Genomic DNA, 17,483 nt, shown 5'->3' on the forward strand with positions numbered 1-17,483 from the left:
TTGGTTTCAAGCCTGTCTCAAGGTGGACACCTGAAACAACTGCTCAATGAGTTTTGGTCTCAGTTCCTTTGTGGTTTGTTGCCTCATGCATTCCCCGATCCTGCAGTGCTGGCTCTTGCTCAGGCTGCCAGGGACCAGCCTGTGGAGCTGTAGGGCTCATCCCTTTTGTCCCATCCCAGACTGCCAACCCCATCAGCTGGGACCTGCCTGTTGTGCATGATGATGATGATGATGATGATGATGATGGTGGTGATGCTCCTACACGGCACCTGCTTTCCTTGCACCCATTGAGAACGTGCTGGAGTGATGTTCCTACTGAGCCTTCCTTCATGTCTGGTGATATTTAAGAGCCAAAGCCCTTTGGGAATTGCTGTGAGGAGTGGTCTGAGGGGTGGTTGTTCTCTCAGCCTGCTCCAGAGAGCTCTGCCTTGCTCAGAGGAGAAGCACTGATGTTAAACCAGTTTTGCCTGTGTTTTGCTTTCTTGATTCCAGCAATGTGGAGGTGATGCAGCTTTCAGGAGCTGGTTGCTGGCTGTGTGACAGCATGCCTTGTGTTCCCATGGAGGGGAGCAGAACAGCTCAGTTTTGGATCATTCTCTCCATAGAATTCAAAACTTACTGAGTTTTATTTCAAACGGCAGGGGTTGGGCTGAGCCCTGCTAAGTTCAGCACATTTTTGATGTAATTTTTTTATTAGAAGGACAATTTGCTGCATATTTTCATTGAATAAAAGGGATAATTTGCCACGCACAGCCAAGGAGATCCTGTTTGGGTGTTGGGGACACTGAACACACCTGAAATGGCAAAAACTTTGGGGTTTTGTATCCATTTTTGGGGGAGGGTTGTCCAGGTGTGTTTCTGCGGCACAAATCTCGGCCCCCTCCATTTTGTGACAGCAGGAGGAGTGTAAAGCATTTGAATAATTGGCCTTTTGGGTTATTTAATATGAAAGCATAAAGTGCTCTTTATGGGTTTTACCATTATCATTTCACAAGGAAAAGGTGATTTTTAGAATATACTCAGTATTAAAATCTAAAGAGGCTTCCCTTCTGCTTCAGCACATGGAATGGGAATTTTAACTCTGCTGAGCTACTGAGAAGCTCATTTTAGTGTTTTGAGTGCCATCTACACCTTCTGTCAATAACTGGAATTAAGGTGTGTTTGAGACAAGATAAAAATGGGAAATACCACCAGAATTTGACATGCCATGGACAAAGTTCCGTGCTCTCTATGGATCTGTGTGACAGGAGCAAACTGTGACACCCATGAACTGAACCACCAAAATATCCCTTTGGTCTTTTTTTGGTGGAAAACCTGTGTGAAACCCTGCTGGTCTCAAGAAATTTTTCCATATTGGCACTTGAGTTCTTCCATTTTATAATTGCCATGTGGGTCACACCCGCGTTCCACAGGATCCAGGGAAACCTGGACCCACGGAGCACGGGGTGGTGGCTGCAGCTGGAAGTTGCTGGAGTTGTGTTTGTGGAAGTTGTTGCCAGTCCCTGGACTGGGGTCTCTCCTGCTGCCAGTCCTGTCCTGGTTCCAAACCTCTCCTGGCACACCTGAGGGAGAGCAGCATCCAAAGCAGGAGCCCAGGTGCCGGTGCCCGTGGGTGCATGTGCAGAGCAGAGCCGTGGGATGAGCATGGCAAGAGGTGCTGGGGGTGATGTGTCTGCCACAGCAGCAAAATCCTGCTCTGGGTTGGAAAATCCATGATGGGAGTAAATGACACTTCAAAGTAGAATTCCTTTACAAGGAATGTGTCTGCAACTGTTTTGTTTTGGAAGCTTTATGTTCCTGGGAGGGTTCTAACCTCTGTTGGTCTACAAGGGTTTTTTAGGAGGAGGTTGGAAGGGACCAAGGTTTCTGCTCCAGGGTTTATTGCAAAATGTTCATGTGGTCTCAGCTGAAACCTTGGATCTGACTGACCCCAAATCCAGCTGTGATTTTTTTATTTTATTTCTCTTTTCTCCCTTCACTGCTCATTTATAAACCACAGAATCATCCTACTTCACACCAGAAAGGCTGACTAAAGGAGCCTAATTCAGTGTTGTTTCTGCATCCAAAATTCTAGTTAGTTTAGACCTGTCACCTAAAAATTAATTCTGAGTTCTCCCCACTCACGAGTTCTGCTTCTCACGGACCAGACTGGTGTGGGAAACCAGCAGGATTCCTTTTGGAATATTTTATTTTTGATCCTGAGCCTGTTAATGATCCCAGGGGCCTCAGTAAATCCAATGCTGTGGGTGAAGCCCTGCCCTGGCTGTAACCAAAGCCACCTCTGAAAGGGAAGATTCTGCTCCTGCAAAGGAAGGGAAGTGCTGAGATGGTTCAGTTGAGCAGGAGAGACCCAAGATGGGGAGAGTTCAGGGTATTTGATCTCTGTGAGTTGTTGCAGCCTCTGCCAGCGAGCTCAACGTGCCCATGAGGGTTCTTGTGGCAGCAAATCCCAGTTTGATCCTCATTTGACAAACCTTGTGTGTGGGGGGAAGTGATTCCCCGTGTTCTGCAGTCCTGCTGCGAGGCTCAGGCACTCTCAGAGGCAAACTTTGGGATTTTGGTTGGTTCTGCCCAGTCCTTGCCTCCATCCCAGCGCTGCGCTGGCTGGAAATCCCGAGCACACACGCTGGTTCCCAGGAACCTCCACCATTCACAGCCACAACCTTTCCCAGAGTAGAGTCACTCGAAGGTACTGTATTCATCTGGGTTTTCAGTGTGTTTTCCTTCTACAGGAGTGATTTCCAGTCTTGTTTCCTTCTCCACAGGCTTGAAGACCATCGTGGGTGCCCTGATCCAGTCTGTGAAGAAGCTGTCGGATGTGATGATCCTGACAGTTTTCTGTCTCAGTGTCTTTGCCCTCATCGGGCTCCAGCTGTTCATGGGCAATTTAAGGAACAAGTGTGTGATTTGGCCAATTAATGTGAACGAGACCTTCCTGGACAATGGCTCCAGGGGCTTCGACTGGGAGGAATACACCAACAATATGTGTAGGTATTTCTACACTGAGGGTCCCTAAAACCTCCTGGCTTGGCTCGATGCAGGAGTTCCAGCATGGCTCATGCTACGTGTGGTTTTCACAGTAAAAACCCTGTGTGCAGAAGTTTTTCAGGTTTTTTTTTGGATCTGACCTTGTTGAGGTGTTCCTAGTTGAATTCATCCTTTAGAAGGGTTTGGATGTGCTCTTTTAGCTAAATAATTAGTCCAAAAAATATTTTTACTGACAAATTTCTCAGCAGTGCTTTTGGGGGTCTTTTAAGTGAAGGTTTTCATAGTGTTACAGTCTCTTGAATCCTCTAACTATGTATGTGTGTGAATGTAACCTCTTCTTTTTCATCTTCAGCAAATTTTTACATCATTCCTGGCGCCCCCGACCCTTTGCTCTGTGGTAACAGCTCAGATGCAGGGTGAGTGTTGAGCTTCATTAACAATCAGTTTGAGCTTCATTAACAATCAGTTTGAGCTTCATTAACAATCAGTTATCCCCATGTTACCTAAAGCTGGCAAAACCTTTGGAATATTCCCTGTTGCTTCCTCTGTTGGTTCCGGTGTTACTTCACCAGGTTTCAAATTTCTTAACCTAATTTTGAATCCATTGCTGTTGCAATGTAAGGGACACTTTCCGTGTCAGGAGGCAGCTCTGGCCACCAATGGTTGCCAGTGGCATTATTTCCCTCTGAATCCCATCAGAGAAGGGTGGATGGAGGCTCAGAAATGGGAACTTGCCATGGGCTGTTGGTTTTCCACCCCGACATTCAGCTCTGGAGACCCTTCTGGCCCAAGCTCCTGCCTTGGGCTCAGGCTTAGTGCAAAGCTGCGCCTTGCAGCGTCTCATTTCTGTGGGACAGGGAGAGCAGGGCTGTCCTGCAATCCTGTCTCCTTGTCTGCTGAGCTTAAATGACATGGAAAGAGCTGCTGTTTGTTGGGAGAGTGGGCAGGGAGAGGCCTGACCTGGCTGTTGTCCCTCCCCAGCCAATGCCCAGAGGGATACACGTGCATGAAGGCAGGACGGAACCCCAACTACGGCTACACCAGCTTTGACACCTTCAGCTGGGCTTTTCTGGCTTTGTTTCGCCTTATGACTCAGGACTTTTGGGAAAACTTGTATCAGTTAGTAAGTAAACACTTCGCTCTGGTGTTGTGCACGGGGAGAATCTGGGGGCAAAACAGGAAAGGGAAATGTGAGAAGCTTTGTTTTATTCCTTCTCTCCAAAAGAGTGCAAGTAAAGCTTCACAGCGAGGTTTTTTGGGGGGAGGAAGGGGAGACATTATTGTCAGTCCAGAAGGGATGGTGGGCCCAGCTGAGCTGTGAATTAATTTGGGAGGAGCCTTAGCCCTGGCTGCAGGAGGCTGTGAGCATTCAGCTCTGCTCACAGAGGGTGCTCAGGCTCTTTGGAGGGCACAGAGTTTTCTCCTGACCTGAGGGTGCTTTGGGGACCTTGCTGAAGCCGCTTTTTCTTGATTTGGTTCGTTTTAAGGGAGTCTGAGCATTGAGTTTCACACTGTGCCTCTGAATTCTTTTCAGTTTGGATGCTCCCTTAAGGGAGGAGCGCGGATGTCACCTTTTGTGTTCATGGCTAAGGAATGTGCAGGGGAAATGCTGAGCTCTGGAATATTCAGCACTGCTGGATTTTCTTAGAAACATTCAGGTCAAGAAACTTGGGATCAGCTCTTGCATCTCGTGTCAGGGAAGCCTGAAGTTGCTTTTCTTTCCCTTTTCTAATCCCTCTGCCATTCTCTTCCGCTTCCAGACTTTACGGGCGGCAGGAAAAACCTACATGATCTTCTTTGTGCTGGTGATCTTTGTGGGGTCCTTCTACCTGGTGAATCTGATTTTGGCTGTGGTGGCCATGGCCTACGAGGAGCAGAACCAGGCGACCCTGGAGGAGGCAGAGCAGAAGGAGGCAGAATTCAAGGCCATGTTGGAACAATTGAAAAAGCAGCAGGAAGAAGCACAGGTGAGGAAAAAAAACAATTCCTGTCTGTAAGGGTGGTGAGGCCCCGGCCCAGGTTTCCAGAGAAGCTGATTTTACTACCTGCACAAGCAGACTATAAAAATTCTAACAAATTCTGGCTGCCAAGTTTCTTCCAAGGAGAGAATAAACCTCTCAGTCCCGCCCCAGAGTCTTTTACTCGGGTGCATTAATCCAAATTCTCTCTTCAAGCAGCAAATGGAGCATCAGTGGTGGAAAGATGTGATTTATTTTTCCTTCCCTTGCCTGCACCCTCAGGCTGCTGCCATGGTCACCTCGGCAGGGACGGTGTCTGAAGATGCTGTGGAAGATGATGGTGGGGGGAGGATGTCCCGGAGCTCCTCGGAGATTTCCAAGCTCAGTTCCAAGAGCGCCAAGGAGCGGCGGAACAGGAGGAAGAAGCGGAAGGACAAGGAGCTGTCGGAAGGAGATGAGAAGTGTGACAATGAGAAGGTGTTCAAGTCGGAATCTGAGGATGGCATGAGGAGGAAGGCGTTCAGGCTGCCAGATAACAGGCTGGGAAGGAAGTTTTCCATCATGAACCAGGTATTTTTCTGTTCCTTCACTAATGTTTGTGGTTGAGGTCAGGATAATATTCTGGATTAGATTCCTGTTGGCACCTCAAGGGTTCTGCCCACTGTCCTGAGCTCTGTTGGGTCAGGAGAACACTTAGAGCCCAAGCTGATGACTCTCACACACGTTTCCCCTGGCAGGAATTGTTCCTGAGGAATCCAGCCAGGTAACTCCTCCACTGAAACAGCTCAAGCAGCCAGGAGTGAGCAGCTCTGACAGTGCAGCCAAGGAGTGAGGGGTGATGGTTGTGCAGGCCTGGAGAGGGAGGGAAACAGATGGACAGGGACCATTCACAAGCACCCGGAGTGCCAGGACAAGGGGCAGTGGCTCCCCAGTGCAGAGCACAGGGCTGGATGGGATACTGGGAAGAAATTCCCTCTCTGTGAGGGTGGGGAGCTCCTGGCACAGGTTGCTCAGAGAAGCTGTGGCTGCTCCATTCCTGGAAGTGTCCAAGGGCAAAAGTTGTTATGCTGCATGGATTGGTCACTCAGACCCTCCCTGTGTACGTGCAGGGAAGGTTGTTTGTGAGAGATAATTTTCATTTTTCTGATTAACAGTGTAGAGTTAAGTCTAACAGTGTAGTTTCTATCTAAACCGTTTATACAGGTGCCAGTTGTTTTTGACCCAGGAATAGATTGGTTTTGTTAACAAACTGCTCACAGCAGGACTGCTTTCACATGGGAACTGCAAAATGCTAGCTTGGCTTAGAAGAAATTACTTCTAAAAGAAAGAAGAGATTACTTCAAAAATCAGCCAGAGAAGGCCTGATTTTGAGAGGACTTTCTTTATTATTTTTCCACCTTACTGCAGTGTCATGGCAAAGGGGTTCCTGCTGGGTGATAACTGACATAGACATAGATAACTGATCATTTCCTTTATTAAGAAACCCATACTGTTATAGACAGTTACGATACAGCTGGACCTAATTGGTCCTCCAACCAAAACCACCATCACCATTGCCTAATTAAGAAACCACCCTTTGGTAAACAAATCTCCATAACACATTCCTCACGTTCACAAACTCCAGGTGCAGCAAGTTAAGATTTGTTTCTCATTCTTTCCTCTGATCTTCTCACAGACTTTCCCAGAACCATGCCTGGGAGAGTTGTCTGTTTCTCTGTGTGGCCAGAGAGCTGCAACACTCACTCTGCCCTCCTCTTCCTCCCCCAGTCTCTCCTCAGCATCCCAGGCTCCCCTTTCCTCTCCCGCCACAACAGCAAGAGCAGCATCTTCAGCTACAAGGGGCGTTTCCGCGACCCGGGCTCGGAGAACGAGTTTGCCGACGACGAGCACAGCACGGTGGAGGAGAGCGAGGGCAGGAGGGACTCGCTCTTCATCCCCATCCGCGGCCGCGACCGGCGCAGCAGCTACAGCGGCTACAGCGGCTACAGCCAGGGCAGCCGCTCCTCGCGCATCTTCCCCACGCTGCGCCGCAGCATCAAGAGGAACAGCACCGTGGACTGCAACGGCGTCGTGTCCCTCATCGGGGGGCCGCCCTCCAGCATGCCTGGGGGCCGCATCCTGCCCGAGGTAGCGCCTGAGCGTGGGGCGGGCTGAGCAGCGTGGGCTGGGCAGCGTGGGCTGGTCAGCATGGGCTGGGCAGCATGGGCTGGGCAGTGTGGGCTGGTCAGCATGGGCTGGTCAGCATGGGCTGGTCAGCATGGTCTGAGCAGTGTGGGCTGGGCAGCGTGGGCTGGTCAGCATGGTCTGGGCAGCATGGGCTGGTCAGCATGGTCTGAGCAGCGTGGGCTGGTCAGCATGGGCTGGGCAGCGTGGGCTGGTCAGCATGGGCTGGTCAGCATGGTCTGGGCAGCGTGGTCTGAGCAGCGTGGGCTGGTCAGCATGGTCTGGTCAGCATGGGCTGGTCAGCATGGTCTGGTCAGCATGGGCTGGGCAGTGTGGGCTGGTCAGCATGGGCTGGTCAGCATGGGCTGGTCAGCATGGTCTGAGCAGCGTGGGCTGGGCAGCGTGGGCTGGTCAGCATGGTCTGAGCAGCGTGGGCTGGTCAGCATGGGCTGAGCAGCATGGGCTGGTCAGCATGGGCTGGTCAGCATGGGCTGGTCAGCATGGTCTGGGCAGCATGGGCTGGTCAGCATGGGCTGAGCAGCATGGGCTGGGCAGTGTGGGCTGGGCAGCATGGGCTGGTCAGCATGGTCTGGGCAGCATGGGCTGGTCAGCATGGGCTGGTCAGATGAGCATGGTCCAACCACCATGGTCAGATGAACATGGTCTGGTATGACCAGCGTGATCTGCTCAGCATGGTCTGACCAGTGTGGTCAAAGGAGCATGGTCTGACCAGCATGGTCTGAGCAGCATGGTCTGGTCAGTATGGTCTGTCCAGTGTGATCTGACCAGCATGGTCTGACTAGTGTGGTCAAACGAGCATGGTCTGGTCAGCCAAGCATGGCCTAACCAGCATGGTCTGGCCAATATGGTCTGACCAGCAGGTTCTGACCAATGTGGTCTGGCCAGCAGGTTCTGACCAATGTGGTCTGGCCAGCACGCCCATCTGTTTGGTTCTAGTTTAGAGAATTAATGACATCGTATGTAATTAGACACGTTCTCTAAAATACAGTCTCCGTATTTTGTCTAAGGCTGCAGAGCACTGGTCCAACAGAAAAAAAGGGCTTGGGTTTTGGTTGGACCACTTGCATATTGTAGGAAGGTGGGAAGGACAGAGGGATGCACAGAATATAGAAAATACAGAATATGGAAATGCAGACTGAGTGCTGCATTTCTGGGCTGAGAGTGGGTAAGAGAGAAGACTCGAGTCTGTATTAATCATCAACTGAATTTTTCAGGGTACCACTGAGATTGAAATTAGGAAGAAGCCTGGCGGGTCTCTCTTGGTCTCGATGGATCAGGTGAATGCATCCTATGGAAGGAAGGATCGGACCAACAGTGTCATGACTGGGTTGACCAACACCCTTGTTGAGGGTAGGTGTGTGATTTAGGGATTAGAAGGACACCCTTGAGCCCTTTCCAGTGCCTAAAGGGGCTCCAAGAGAGTTGGAGACAGACTTTGGAGAAAAGGCTGGAGGGACAGGACACAGGGAATGGCTGCCCACTGGCAGAGAGCTGGGATGGATGGGATACTGGGACAGAATTCTTCCCTGTGAGGGTGGGGATGCCCAGAGAAATTGCCCCATTCCTGGAAGTGTCCAGGGTCAGGTTGGGCAAGGCTTGGAGCAACCTGCTCTAGTGGAATTCAGCTCCCCCTGCTTTAGAGCAGTACGTATTCATGCATGGTTTTCCCTAAATCTGCTTCTTTTGTGTCTTTATTAGTAAAGAAACATTTATTAGACTTTATTTTACTTAGTTTTGGCATCCAAATTGCACAGAGATGGAGGTAAAGGCAGCAAAAGAGTTGTAACTTTACAATGAAGAGAATGCAGTGTGGAGATCAGAGGGGTAAGGCAGTGTCAGGTCCGGGTGTTCTGTCTTCTGTCATCTCCAGGCACTGGAGAGACCTTGCTTTGCTCCAGGCCGTGGGAGAGGAGGCTTGGAGCTGCACTGGGAGCTGCGATGTGACAGCTGTCAGAAGAGAAAGGGGCTGGTGGCTGGTGGGAATTCTGGAATGGACAGCACATGGAGATGAGATCTCCCAATATGTCATGCAGGAGCCAGCAAGAATTCATGAACAGCAGCCACATGCGGTTGATGATCTCAAATTCCTGCTGTCTCCTGCAATAAAATCGTAGGAAAACTAAATATACTTAGAAACAGAGCAGGGTTTTGCTGCCGCTCCCCTCCTGCGCAAACGCCTACGGGCTCCAGTGCCACGGGCCTCTTTTTAACTTCAGAAATTCCAAGGCAACTAAATACTAAGCAACCAGAGAACCAATGGGAAGGAGAGCACAGTGGTCCTTTCACTTCCCATAAAAAATAAAAGGTGAGGGTGCACAGCTGCATGGCCTGACTGGAACCAGCAAGTCAACAAATGGGGGCAACTCCTCGTTTGTATTTTTTTCCTTAAGCACTTGAGATAAGCCAATGTAAAAAAAAAAAAAATAAAAAAAAATCAATGGACACAGCATTTCTGTGTTTGATTTCTGTAAATGGATGTAGTTAGTCTTAATCAGGTTATTCCTGTTGAAAATCCTTTGCAGCATTATGTCACCTCTTTCCTCTTTTAGACCGTGTCTGTGTTCAGCACAGAATTCATCTCAGTTATTTAAAAACTGGCAGCAAAGGCAGTTTGGAATCTGTAACTTTGGTTTTAACTGCTTTACCTTGATCAGTTCTGAGTTAAATATAACCCTTCATTTGGGATAATTTGCATTGAATCATGCTGATGGGGCTGAAGCACAGGGTTAGAACTGCGGGTTTGGTGACCTGGTGCAGGTGTTGTGTAGGGACAGAGGAAAAGTCGTGGAGCTCAGTAAAATCATGAAATCCCAGAAGCCAAGAATCCTTGAGGTTGGAAAAGAGCTCCAAGGTCGTTGGGTCTGACTTGTGACCAATGCCCACCCTGTCACCCAGCCCAGAGCACTGAGTGCCACATCCTGTCATTCCATGGGCATGGGGACTCCAACCCTCCCTGACCACCCTTTCCATGAAGAATTTCTCCCTGATGTCCAGCCTGCCCACAAACTCGACCCAGCTCTTCTCTCGTGTCACCTCCATGGCCATTTCCACAAAGTTCACAGTTTTGTAATTCTTTGGCCTCAGAGATAAAGCCTGAACTCTGTTTTGTTTTGTTCTGTACCTGCAGAGCTGGAAGAGTCCCAGAGGAAGTGTCCCCCTTGCTGGTACAAATTTGCCAATACCTTCCTGATCTGGGAATGCCACCCATACTGGATGAAGCTGAAGGAGATTGTGAACTTAATTGTCATGGATCCTTTTGTTGACTTGGCCATCACCATCTGCATCGTGCTGAACACGTTGTTCATGGCCATGGAGCACCACCCCATGACCCCCGAGTTCGAGCACGTGCTCTCTGTAGGAAATCTGGTGAGGAAATCTGCTAAATACTCCCCACAGGTCTGCTCCTGCTGGGATGCCTGGAGTGTTGATGTGGGCTTGGACTTTGAATTAGTTGCATTGTCGAGGCTTAGCCTGAAGGTCTGAAAATAAGTTAAAAATGACTCTGTGTGTGTTCTTTGCCTGTCTCTCCTCCCCACTCCAGGTTTTCACTGGGATTTTCACAGCAGAAATGTTCCTGAAGCTCATTGCAATGGATCCATACTATTATTTTCAAGAAGGCTGGAACATCTTTGATGGGTTTATCGTCTCCCTGAGTTTAATGGAGCTGAGTCTGGCAGATGTGGAGGGACTTTCCGTGCTGCGATCTTTCCGATTGGTATTCCAAATTCCAGCTCTTTTTCAATGTTATTTTCATGGAGCTTAGAATCACAGAATCATGGAGTGTTCTCAGTTGGAAGGGACCCACAGGGATCATGCAGTGCAGCTCCTGGCCCTGCACAGACACCCCAACAATCCCACCCTGGGCATCCGTGGGAGTGTTGTCCAAACGTCCCTTGAGCTGTGGCAGTGACCATTCCCTGGGGACCCTGCTCAGTGCCCAACCAGGGGAAGAACCTTTTCCCAATATCCAACCTATCCCTTCCCTGATACAGTTCCAGCTGTTCCCCTCACGTAAGGAATTTTTCCCTTTTACATAGAACAAGGGAAGATCACTTTTTTCTGGGTTTGGGGAGGAGAGAGATTGAGTGGTGCCATTTTTTATGGTCTCTTCTTTCTTCAGGACTGCTCTTTATGAAATCTGAGCAGCAGCTTGTTGCATTTGGGCAGGGAAGGGTGACTTTTCCTTTGGGAAGGGAGATCAGTGTGTGGGGAACATCTGATTACAAAAGTACAAAATACTCAAGCCCAACTTTCCAGAAAGGTTAAGCATTCTCTGCTCCCTGTACCCTCAGCAGCAGAAGCATGGACTCACCTTTATGTGAAACACAAGATGGTTGTTCTTTAGGAAGTTCTGCTTTATTTTCCTCTTTGCTTAAGATTTGTTTGTTTTGTTGTTTCTTTTGTAGCTGAGAGTCTTCAAACTGGCCAAGTCCTGGCCCACTCTGAACATGCTGATAAAAATCATTGGTAACTCAGTGGGTGCCTTGGGGAATTTGACCTTGGTGCTGGCCATCATCGTGTTCATCTTTGCCGTGGTGGGAATGCAGCTCTTTGGCAAAAGCTACAAGGAGTGTGTCTGCAAGATCAATCCGGACTGTGAGCTACCCCGCTGGCACATGCACGATTTCTTCCACTCCTTCCTTATTGTCTTCCGTGTGTTGTGTGGGGAGTGGATTGAGACCATGTGGGATTGTATGGAAGTGGCAGGACAGGCCATGTGCTTGATTGTCTTCATGATGGTCATGGTCATCGGAAATTTAGTGGTCAGTAAATGGTTACTGGTGGGCTTTCTTGGTTGCCTCTGGATGGGGTAGGACTTGGGGAGACGCCCAGGATGAGGGAGTGATGGTTTGTGAGTCTGTTCCTGCCCTGTGCAGGTCCCTCTTGGCCTTTGATCTATCAATCAGAAGATTTTGGTAGCACAATGTTAAAGATATTTTTTGCTTGGTGAGGACCATAAACAGTCACCTGTAAACGAAGCATTTTGCAAGAAAAGCTGGAGGTATAAAAGCCTCAGTCAAGGTGCACACACCTGACCTGAGGAGGAAAAGAAGCTAAAAGAAGCAAAACCTGGCATTTTAATTGCCAGAAAACAAAATAATTTGGTGGCCTGAAGTGTTAAAATGAGGAATGGAGGTTTCTTCTAAAACCTGCCCACTGCTCAGTCATGAGGTGCTGTTGTGTGCAGGAATGGGCTGTGAAACTGCACGGCCTGTTGTGTGGGAGGTTGGACTAGATCATGATGCTTCCTTCTGGCCTTGAATTTCATGAAGAAAAGTCTGTGGAGGAAAATGTGAGCAAGAATGAAGTCACATGAACAGTTGCAATTCTTCAAAGTAGTTGTGAGCTCTCTCTGAGAGGTCCTGTCTTGCCAAAGGGTTTTGATAAAATAAGCCTTGGGGATGGTCACTAAATGTGGGTGAGGAAGTAGAGCTGGGAGTGATCACTCAAAATGCCAAGATTTTCCCTATTTTTCTTTGGGGCAGAGATGGGACTAAGTAAGGCTGAATTTAAATCCCGTGAGGATTAAATCCCTCTCTGTCATCTGCAGTCCAGCTCCTGCAAGGGGCTCCATGCAGGGCCCCTGGGACTCCTCAGAGCTGCACCAGGGTCCCTGCTCAGGGAACTTTTTGCAGCATCAGGAGGTCATACCTGGGCACCTGGATGAGCTTGTGGGCCACCAGAGCTGGTGTTTGGAGACAGCTCTGCAGCATCAGCAGGGCACGGGTGCTGGGAGCTCTGCTCAGCTTTGGGAACCCCCCCTTTGTGTGTCAGTCCAGCATCAGCTCTTCCCTTTCAGGTGCTGAACCTGTTCTTGGCCTTGCTGCTGAGCTCCTTCAGCGCAGACAACCTGGCAGCCACGGACGACGACGGGGAGATGAACAACCTGCAGATCTCGGTGATCCGCATCAAGAAGGGCATTGCCTGGACCAAGGCCAAGGTCAGGGAGTTCATGCAGGCCCACTTCAAGCAGAGGGAGGCCGACGAGGTGAAGCCCTTGGATGAGCTGTACGACAAGAAGGTGAACTGCATCGCCAACCACACCGGGGCCGACATCAACCGCGACATCGACTTCCTCAAGAACGGCAACGGCACCACCAGCGGCATCGGGAGCAGCGTGGAGAAATACATCATCGACGAGGACCACATGTCCTTCATCAACAACCCCAACCTCACCGTGCGCGTCCCCATCGCCGTGGGCGAGTCCGACTTCGAGAACCTCAACACGGAGGATTTCAGCAGCGACACGGATCCTGATGGCAGCAAGGAGGTGGGAGAGAGGGCTCCAAACTCACCTGGGGTGTTGGGAGGGAGGGCTCCAAACTCACTTGGGGCGTTGGTTTGGAGGGCTCCAAACTCACTTGGGGCGTTGGTTTGGAGGGCTCCAAACTCACTCGGGGTGTTGGGAGGGAGGGCTCCAAACTCACTTGGGGCGTTGGTTTGGAGGGCTCCAAACTCACTTGGGGCGTTGGTTTGGAGGGCTCCAAACTCACCTGGGGTGTTGGGAGGGAGGGCTCCAAACTCACTTGGGGTGTTGGTTTGGAGGGCTCCAAACTCACTTGGGGCGTTGGTTTGCAGGGCTCCAAATTCACTTGGGGTGTTGGTTTGGAGGGCTCCAAACTCACTTGGGGCGTTCAGCCCACTGGGAGGGCCAGGGAGAGCTGGGTGGTTCCAGCACTCAGCTTTTGTTTGTGTTGGGACGTTGTCTTTGCACTCAAAATGGAATTTCTTGTGCTAGTAGCTCTGTAGAAAGGCACAAATAATTATATAATAAAAATATATATAAAATAAATGTATGCAATCATAGAATTGTTATATAAATATATAGACTATATATAGTATATATTTATATATAAAATATATAGACAGTATAATATAAATATTAATAAATAATATATAATAAATAATAATAATAAATATATATAAATAGTATAGTATAAATACTATATATTTATATATACTATATGTATGCTATATATTTATGTATACTATATATTTATGTATCCTATATATTTATATATACTAAATATGTTTGTATTTAATTTTATATTTAGTATATATTTATATATTCTAAATATATACCATACATATTTACCATAGTTATAGTAAAAGAAATATAATCATAGTAAAATAAAATAGAAAATAAATAATATATGTATAATCACAAAATCCAATGTAAAAATACTAACTAAATATATATATATATATATATATATATATATATATATATATATATATATATATATATATATATATATATAAAAATTAAAAATATATTATCATAGTAAATTATGTGTAGTAATAGAATTGCTTGAGTTGAAAGGAACTTAAAAATGATCTAGTTCCAAGCCCCTCCATGGACAGGGACACCTTTCATAATGTAAATATTTAATCCTGCCTGTCCTGTTAACATCAGACATAAGCTGGGTCAGGATCTCAGTGATGGAAGTGAGGAAACAACTTCCATGGCAGCAAACGTGAACAAACGGCTGAGTCCTCGTGAAGTTTGGTGCTTTTTGGGGCTGATGTTTGGTGTTGGTTGAGCTGGGGTTTTGTGCTGCAGAAACTCGACGAGAGCAGCTCCTCTGAGGGCAGCACCATCGACATAAAGCCTGAGGTGGAGGAAGTGCCCGTGGAGGCACCGGAGGAGTACCTGGACCCCGATGCCTGTTTCACAGAGGGTGAGAGAAGGAGGAGGCTCTGGGATGTTCTGGGGAGCAGCCTGGGTGGGCTCACCTCAGGGCTAGGTCGGCCTGTGTCACAGCTGAGGCAGAGACAAAACAAAGCAAAAAATCCATTTTCAGAAGGTTCCAAACTGTTTTTACTATAGCACGCGTGCTTTTTGTACATTCTCACGAAACTCATAAGTTTACGCTTTGCTCATTGGTCACGAGAGACAAACAAAGTGCTCATTGGAATAATCGCAGGTTTCTCTTATTTATCCTTTTCTTTCTTGGTTTCTACGTCAGTGACCTTGGTAGGAAATTCTTTCAGGGCTAAACACGGATCCTCTTATCAAATTCTCTCTGGCTCACAGACACTGCTGTGAAACCTCTTCCACAAGCCTGGGTCAGGGCTGGCCCTCAGCTTATCTCGAGGCCCTTCTTGGATGCTGGTGCACTGGTTCAGAGGAATTTGCAAAGTGAAGCTCTCAGAGATGCAGCTGCCACTGCTAGGATGTAGACCATAAATCATTCAGTAGTTTGTGTGGGAAGGGACCTTAAACTTATCCAGATTTACCCCCTGCCATGTGCAGGGACATCTCCCACCATCCCAGATTGCCCCAGGCCCCATCCAGCCTGGCCTTGGCCGCTTCCAGGGATCCAGGGGCACCCACAGCTGCTCTGGGCACCCTGTGCCAGGGCCTGCCCACCCTCAGAGGGGGAATTTCTAACGAGTCAGAGATGAGCTGTAGTGGAACAAGATGATTTTTGTGCAGCTGATGCCTCGAGTACTCAGATGCTGAGTACTTTTCCTTTCCTGTAATTGGCCTCGATGTCTGTCGAGGGCCGATCCGTTACAGGAATTCCCAAGGCAAAAAATGCTTTAAATGGTTCAAGGTTATTTTATCAGCAAGTTTTCCATTTGTCTCCTCAAGAACGTGAACCTCACCAAACAGAACGAGCTGATCTGTTCCCTAATTGATGTCAGTTCTGGTGCCCAGGCACGGAAGTGGCAAAACAACCCTAAAATCCTCAAGAACGCGAAAATTTAAACTCGCTCAGCATGGTTCATATTGGTGACATCAAAGCTGCTTGTAGACAGTGAGAATTTAATGTTTTTACCATAAATCTTGTGTTTCCTGAGTGAAACTGTGCCCTGTCCCTGTTCCAGGTTGCATGCAGCGCTGCAAGTGTTGTCAGGTCAATATTGAGGAGGGGCTGGGAAAGTCGTGGTGGACCTTGAGGAAAACTTGTTTCCTAATTGTGGAGCACAATTGGTTTGAGACTTTCATCATCTTCATGATCCTCCTGAGCAGTGGGGCTCTGGTGAGTAAAATTAAAAATAAAAACAAAAAAAGTAAAACCCCAGCAGTTCAGAGGGGTTGGGCTTGGGGACATCTGATGGTGTACAGGAAATTTTGGGAAAAAGCAAATCCTGGAAATCCCTACCTGGAAAACAAGACAAGCTTTTATTAGTGATTTTTGTTTAGTTTAAATTAAGAACAAAGCCTTCAAATCTGGGTTCTGATCCTAGTTTGACTAGAAATGTGAGGATCTGGGGAAAAGTCAGCCTCTATCTATGTCTGATTTCACAGAAAAAAACAAAAAATCCCAGAATCGCTGAGGTTGGAAAAGCTCTCCAACACCGTAAAGTCCAAGCTGTGACTGGAACAAAATCAGTTTTCTATGTTTGATTTATATATATATTAATAAAATATATGTATTTTATCTATATCTTTATCTATATCTTTATCTATATCTTTATATCTATATCCATATATCTATCTATTTTTATATATTTATATATAGTGTGTATGTGTTTTTATATATATATATATAAAATATATATTTTTAATACTTAATTTTTAATATTAAAAAATTTTAAAATCTATATATTTAGCTCATCTATAACTGTACATTGGACTCACTTCAGTGTAATTTGAAGCTCCTGGGCTGTGCAATAAATCCCATTTAATGACACTTGCACCTGGTTATTTCCAGGCTTTTGAGGACATTTACATCGAGCAGAGGAAAACCATCCGGACCATCCTGGAGTATGCAGACAAGGTCTTCACTTACATTTTCATCCTGGAGATGCTGCTCAAGTGGTGTGCCTATGGATTTGTGAAGTTCTTCACCAACGCCTGGTGCTGGCTGGATTTCCTCATCGTGGCTGTATGTATCCTCTCCTCTTCCTCCTGCTTGGGACGGTTCCTCCTCAGATCCCACCTGGGTCCCACATTTAACAGCCCCAGCGTCTGTGAGTTCCCAAAAAGGGGAAGGAGCCCTTCAGCTCTCTGTGCAGCTGTGGGATCTCTGCCCCGCAGGGACCAAGGAGGATTTTCCAGCCCTTGGCTCTTTTTTCCTGTGCTGAAAATGGAATTTTTTAGGAGACCGGGCCGTGTTGTGGAGGTGTTACCGTGGGAAAGCTGTGCAGATGTGGAATTCCTTGGGGATGTTCCTGGGAGTTGCACCCTCTGTAATCATTCTCTTGCGTTGTTGATGATGAGGGGGTGATGAGGCAGCAGAACCTCCCCATCCCGGCACCCCAGTCCTGAACACTGGATTTGGGAAAATCTCAATCCTTGGAGAGCTGACTGAGCACAATCAAGTTCAGCGTTACCCATCTTCTGTTCAAAAGAGACAGGAAAGAAAGAGCAGGATGATATCAAACAAAAAGCTCAGAGTA

The 17,483-nt window shown here is 47.8% G+C and overlaps 1 protein-coding gene across 2 annotated transcripts in view; it reads left to right on the top strand.

Annotated features, from left to right (window-relative positions):
• SCN8A (sodium voltage-gated channel alpha subunit 8) overlaps positions 1–17,483 on the top strand; it is a 60,830-nt gene that overhangs the window by 23,202 nt on the left and 20,145 nt on the right. For both annotated transcript variants that reach the window (XM_066567760.1, XM_066567759.1), the window contains exons 7-20: positions 2,766–2,987; positions 3,341–3,404; positions 3,970–4,111; positions 4,749–4,955; positions 5,229–5,516; positions 6,714–7,073; positions 8,345–8,480; positions 10,258–10,496; positions 10,672–10,845; positions 11,537–11,893; positions 12,931–13,401; positions 14,695–14,812; positions 15,966–16,120; positions 16,796–16,969. In XM_066567760.1, coding sequence (XP_066423857.1) covers positions 2,766–2,987; positions 3,341–3,404; positions 3,970–4,111; positions 4,749–4,955; positions 5,229–5,516; positions 6,714–7,073; positions 8,345–8,480; positions 10,258–10,496; positions 10,672–10,845; positions 11,537–11,893; positions 12,931–13,401; positions 14,695–14,812; positions 15,966–16,120; positions 16,796–16,969 — 3,107 coding nt within the window. The remainder of the gene's footprint in view (positions 1–2,765; positions 2,988–3,340; positions 3,405–3,969; positions 4,112–4,748; positions 4,956–5,228; positions 5,517–6,713; positions 7,074–8,344; positions 8,481–10,257; positions 10,497–10,671; positions 10,846–11,536; positions 11,894–12,930; positions 13,402–14,694; positions 14,813–15,965; positions 16,121–16,795; positions 16,970–17,483) is intronic.

This window comes from Molothrus aeneus, chromosome 30 (genome assembly GCF_037042795.1).
Source record: "Molothrus aeneus isolate 106 chromosome 30, BPBGC_Maene_1.0, whole genome shotgun sequence".
NCBI lineage: Eukaryota > Metazoa > Chordata > Aves > Passeriformes > Icteridae > Molothrus > Molothrus aeneus.